Source organism: Arachis ipaensis, chromosome B5 (assembly GCF_059453495.1).
Source record: "Arachis ipaensis isolate K30076 ecotype BB chromosome B5, ASM5945349v1, whole genome shotgun sequence".
NCBI lineage: Eukaryota > Viridiplantae > Streptophyta > Magnoliopsida > Fabales > Fabaceae > Arachis > Arachis ipaensis.
Window position 1 is genome coordinate 70,536,760 of NC_142440.1, and position 5,099 is coordinate 70,541,858.

At 39.4% G+C, this 5,099-nt stretch overlaps 1 protein-coding gene across 1 annotated transcript; it reads right to left on the minus strand.

Annotated features, from left to right (window-relative positions):
• Positions 1-302: 302 nt before the first annotated feature.
• On the minus strand, positions 303-929 carry LOC107640624 (uncharacterized). The gene has a single exon (XM_016344134.1). It carries the CDS (start codon positions 927-929, stop codon positions 303-305), a length of 627 nt encoding a protein of 208 aa, XP_016199620.1.
• Between the last annotated feature and the right edge of the window lie 4,170 nt (positions 930-5,099).

A 5,099-nucleotide genomic window follows, 5' to 3' on the forward strand; every position in this document is an offset into this window, starting at 1 on the left:
AGAAGGATTTTATTTATGCACATTGAAGGGTTTATCCCCTTCAAATTTGAAAGTGTCCACCCACTAGCATCCTTGTGTTGTTTCAGCACCTTAATGAGCTCCTCCTCTTGTTCCTTGCTCAAGGTTGAATTGACGATTATTGGATAAGTGTCATTGTTCCCCAAGTAAGCATACTTCAAATTTGGAGGTAGGGTCTTTAGTTCTAGCTTGGGTGCTTCTTCTTTCTCCTTGCTTGCCTTGTCTAACATGATTGTGATGTCTATGCTTTCTTGTGGTAATTCACTGCATGATGCTAGTTGCTCTTACTTCATTTCATCTTCAAGTTTGTCTTCTTCTAGAACTCCTTGGACCAGTATCTCCATTATGTCTACCATCATACACTCTCCAATGGACTCTTTGGGATAGCTCATAGCAGTAAAAACATTGAACACCATCTTTTCTTCATGAAGCCTGAGGACCAATTCTCCCTTTTGTACATCAATTATAGCTCCAGCTATTGCCAAAAATGGCCTCCCTAGTATGATTGACGCATTTGCCTCTTTTTCCATGTCAAGCACTATAAAATTTACTGGGAAGATGAAGTCACCCACCTTAACTAACAAGTCCTCCACTACTCCATAGGGGAACTTGAATGTTCTGTCTGCTAGTTGAAGTGCCATCCTTGGTGGCTTGGCCTCTTCAATTCTCATTCTCTTCATCATGGCCAAGGACATAAGGTTGATGCTAGCACCCAAATCACACAATGCTTTCTCAATGGTAATGTCTCCTATGATGCATGGGATTTGAAAGCTTCCAAGATCTTTCATCTTTTGGGGAAGCTTTTTTTGTATGATGGCACTACATTCTTCTGTGAGCACTACAGTTTCCTTTTCTCCCCAGTTCCTTTTCTTGGTCATGAGCTCCTTTAGAAATTTAGCATAGAGTGGCATTTACTCTAATGCTTAAGCAAAAGGGATTTTGATTTGGAGCCTCTTGAAGATCTCCAAGAACCTAGAAAACTGGCTATCCTTCCCATCATTTTTTTAGCCTCTGAGTAGGGTACTTTTGGTACAAAGGGCTTCAAGACTTCCTTTGCTGGGGTAGGAAAATGTATCTCTTCTTCCTCTTTGATTTCTGAGTTCTTGTTGGCCTCTTCCCTTTGTAGGTTGTGGCTTGAAGATGTCTCCTTTACCAAGTTCATACTTCTTAATGTGATGGCCTTGAATTCCCCCTTGGATTAGTCATGGTATCTGATGACTACGCATCATGTTATGTTTTTCTATGCTTTTTCATATAAAAAATTAGTTTATAATGCCCAATTGTTGAGTATTTATTATGCTTAAGTTTTATATTGCTTTAAACTTTTGATTTGATAAATTTTGTAGAAAATGGTGGAAAAAGAAGCAAAAAAGCACAAAACAAGCATGAAAGAAAAAAGGAGCTTAAAGGGTGAAGCAGAGAAGATATGAAACAGGGGAGAGCGCCTTTGGTGCTATGCTTTTTCCAAAAGCACTTCACAGCCCCAGGAAAGCACCTTTGGCGCTACGTTTTTACCAAAGGCGCCTGCGATAGAAGTTGGAAAATTTCGCTGGTGACGCGTACGCGTGGGTGACGCGTACGTGTGAGATTGATATTTTAGCCGGTGACGCGTGCGCGTGGGTGACGCATATACGTAAAAGTGATATTTTTGAAAGGTCCCGCGTACGCATGGATGAGGCGTACACGTGAAAGAGCGCCTTTGATGCTAACGCTACACCTTTGATGCCAACGCTGAAGGCCACACGGACGCTTGGTCGACGCGTACGCGTGATAAGTGCCAAAAACATTGATGACGTGCACGCGTGGGTGATGTGTGCGCATGAGTGTACGAGCGCTATCGTTGCAGAAAAATACTACGCAAGCTGACGTTGGGATTTTATGGTGGTAAAGAATTTTATAAAAACAGTCGCGTTGTAGATATAGTCTCTAAACCAACAGAAATCCCTTTGTACAAACGTTTGAGTGAGAATTTTATGCTTGTCTTGATTCAATAAAACATTGGTAATTTTATGCATTTTCATTTGATTTCTTGCAAGATTTAGTTGATAATATGAATGATGCAAGATTTGATGATTATGCCAAGGCTTTGATGTATTTGTTTCGTTGATGATAGGTGAATAAATAAAGGAGAAGGAGCAATAAAAGCATTAAAAGAAGAATCACAACCCCAAGGTGGCAAAAGAGTGGAAACAGACTCAAGGAAGAGCAAAGAGGATTTGCAACCTTGACCTCTTTACACTCCAACAAGAATAACTCGAGCTACAAAACTCCAAATGAGGTGATTCTAGTGGCATTGGAAAGTAGGAATCTAGATCTTTCCAAGCATATATGGCACTGCATTGTGGACACTAAATCTGATGGAGAAAACTTATCCTAAAAGTGCAAAGATGAACATAGTATCAACCTGCAGTAAGGCCAGCTAACCTCTTCACCTTTCAAGGAGGATAACTTGAGCCGTAGAGCTTGGAATGATGCGCTCTCAAATGCATTGGAAAGTAGACATCTAAAGCTTTCTAATGATATATAATAGTATTGGGTGAACATTAAGTTTAGGCCTCAAAATCTGGTGTTAACTTTGGCCTCCAATGCAGCGTTCACTAAGTGAACGCCACGTTCACTAAATTGAACGTTTTTGGCCTCCAAAAAAGCGTGACCATGCCTTCTTCAAAGGACCATAACTTGAGCTACAGATGTCCAATTGATGTGCTTCTAGTTGTGTTGGAAAGCTGACATTCAGAGCTTTCCAACGATGTATAAAAATTTATATTTGGCATGAAATTGAAGTACAAGTGATAGAAATCTTTAAGGCCCAAAAACCAACCATGGAAGACTTAGCAAAAAGGGTAGCATTCAAAAAGTTAACGTCACGTTCACTGAAGTGAACATTTTCGTGACTTTTGCCAAGGAAAGAAAGGCGCACGAGTAAAGCACACAAAGGAAGCAACCAAAGGAAGCTAGCATTCAAAAAAGTGAATGCCACGTTCACTAAAGTGAACATTTTCAAAGAGAGCACCAAGGGAAAAGGAGCGCATCAAAGAAATCAAGTGTAGCGCTCACAATGTGAGCGTAGCGTTCAGAAATTGAACGCTAGTGGAGAGGCCAAGCGCGCACCAAAATTGGCGCAAGGCAAGTGAACGTGGAGTTCACTGCTCCAAACGGAACGCTTCACTGGGTGGGAACCAAATGCACCCTGATCCATGCCACTTGAACCAAGCCATCCGGATCCACTCTTCTTCAAATCCAAAATTAAAAAGCCCATGGACATGACTCAAAGGCACAAGAAACAATTAGATTAGGAATTTCATTTGAATTGTAATTTGTTTTCAATTTCAATTTCATTTTCTTTTTGTAAAGCCTATATAAAGGCATCAGTTTCATTTCAAGAAAGGAAGGCTGGCTCTGCTAGAGAGCAATAGGAGTAGGAGTAGGAGTAGAATGGAAAGTTCTCTTTGAAACACTTTAATTTTTCTGCATTTCAAGTATTGAATTCAATTTGGTTTTTGAAATTCCAGTTTCTGAATCTTCTCTTCTGCAATTTTACTTTCTGCAATTCTTTGTTTGAGCTTACTGTGATCTGAATTTAATTTCCCTGCACTTTAAATCTTCTGATTACTTGTTCTCAAGATCTCTTTAATTGTTTGATTTACTGCTTTCTTTAAATCCCCTTCACCTAATTCCCCTTTACATTTGCTGTAATTTACATTTCTTGTTCTTTAAGATTCTGTTAATTTACTTCCTGCAAGTTAGATCTTCTGTAATTTACTTTTCTTGTTCTTTAAGTTTCTATCAAAAGTACTTTCTGCACTTTAAATCCCTTGCCATTTACATTATGTTGGTTCAATTCTATCCAATTCAACACTGTTAGCTTCACTAGACCAATCACTTCACTAAAGTTTCTTGATCCATCAATCCCTGTGGGATCGACCTCATTCTTGTGAATTATTACTACTTGATGCGACCCGGTACACTTGCCGGTGAGTTTGTGTGAAATCTAATTTCCACTCATGAATCTCCTTGTTAGCTCTTTATATCTCTCCCAAGCTTCATAGAGAGTCTCTCCATCTTGCTGCCTAAAAGTTTGTACCTCAATCATCAACTTGATAATTCTTTGGGGAGGGTAGAATTTTGCCAAGAACTTATTCACCACTTCTTCCCAAGTTGTCAAACTCTCCTTCGGGAAGGATTCAAGCCACTTGGATGCTTTGCCCTAAGAGAGAAGGGGAACAAAAGTAGTCTATAAGTGTCAGGGTGAACGCTGTTAGCCTTCACTGTGTCACAGATTCTTAGGAAGGTGGTCAGATGTTAATTTAGATCTTCTTGAGCATTTTCTCCAAATGAGCAATTATTCTAAACAAGAGTGATTAGCTGTGGTTTGAGCTCAAAATTGTTGGCATGAATGCTGGGTCTCAAGATGCTGCTCCCACAATTCCCAGGATTGGGGTTGATAAAAGAGTCTAGTACTCTTCATTCTTGTGGGGGAGCATGGTTGCCAACAACCTCCTCTTGATGATTGTGTGCTTCACCCTCCATGTTTTGGTTTGGATTCTGTTATTCTTCTTTACCAACTACCCTTTTTCCTCTTGCCACTACCTCTCTTTTCAATCTTAGAAATGTTCTCTCAGGTTTAGAATCGTAAGACGTTACAGCTTCTCTCCTCCTTGTCATACACAACACAATACAATCCAAAGCAAAGATGAACACCCTCTTGGTAGAAGGGTAGGTAAGTCAAAATTGGTTGATGCAAAGCATCAAACAGTTAATGTGCCTCTGTTAAAATGGAGATATATACAATGGACAATTGAAAATTCAAGTGCTAGAAGAAATAAAAAAATAAGGAACTGAAATTAAAGTGCTTAACAAAGTAAAGAAAATGCTTAATCTAAGTACCTATCAACTTAATCATTGTCAACTTAGAATCAATCCCCGGCAACAGCACTATAAACTTGATGGTTGAAATTTACTGTATCACTACAAAAATTCCTTCAGCAAGTATACCGAATTATCGTCAAGTAAAAAAATCATTGAGAGTGAGGTCGATCCCACGAGGATTGATCGACTGAGCAACTTTAGTTAGTAGAGTA

Excerpts from the sequence above, each read along its gene's own strand:
- LOC107640624 (XM_016344134.1), bottom strand. The coding sequence starts at position 929 with ATGCCACTCTATGCTAAATTTCTAAAGGAGCTCATGACCAAGAAAAGG.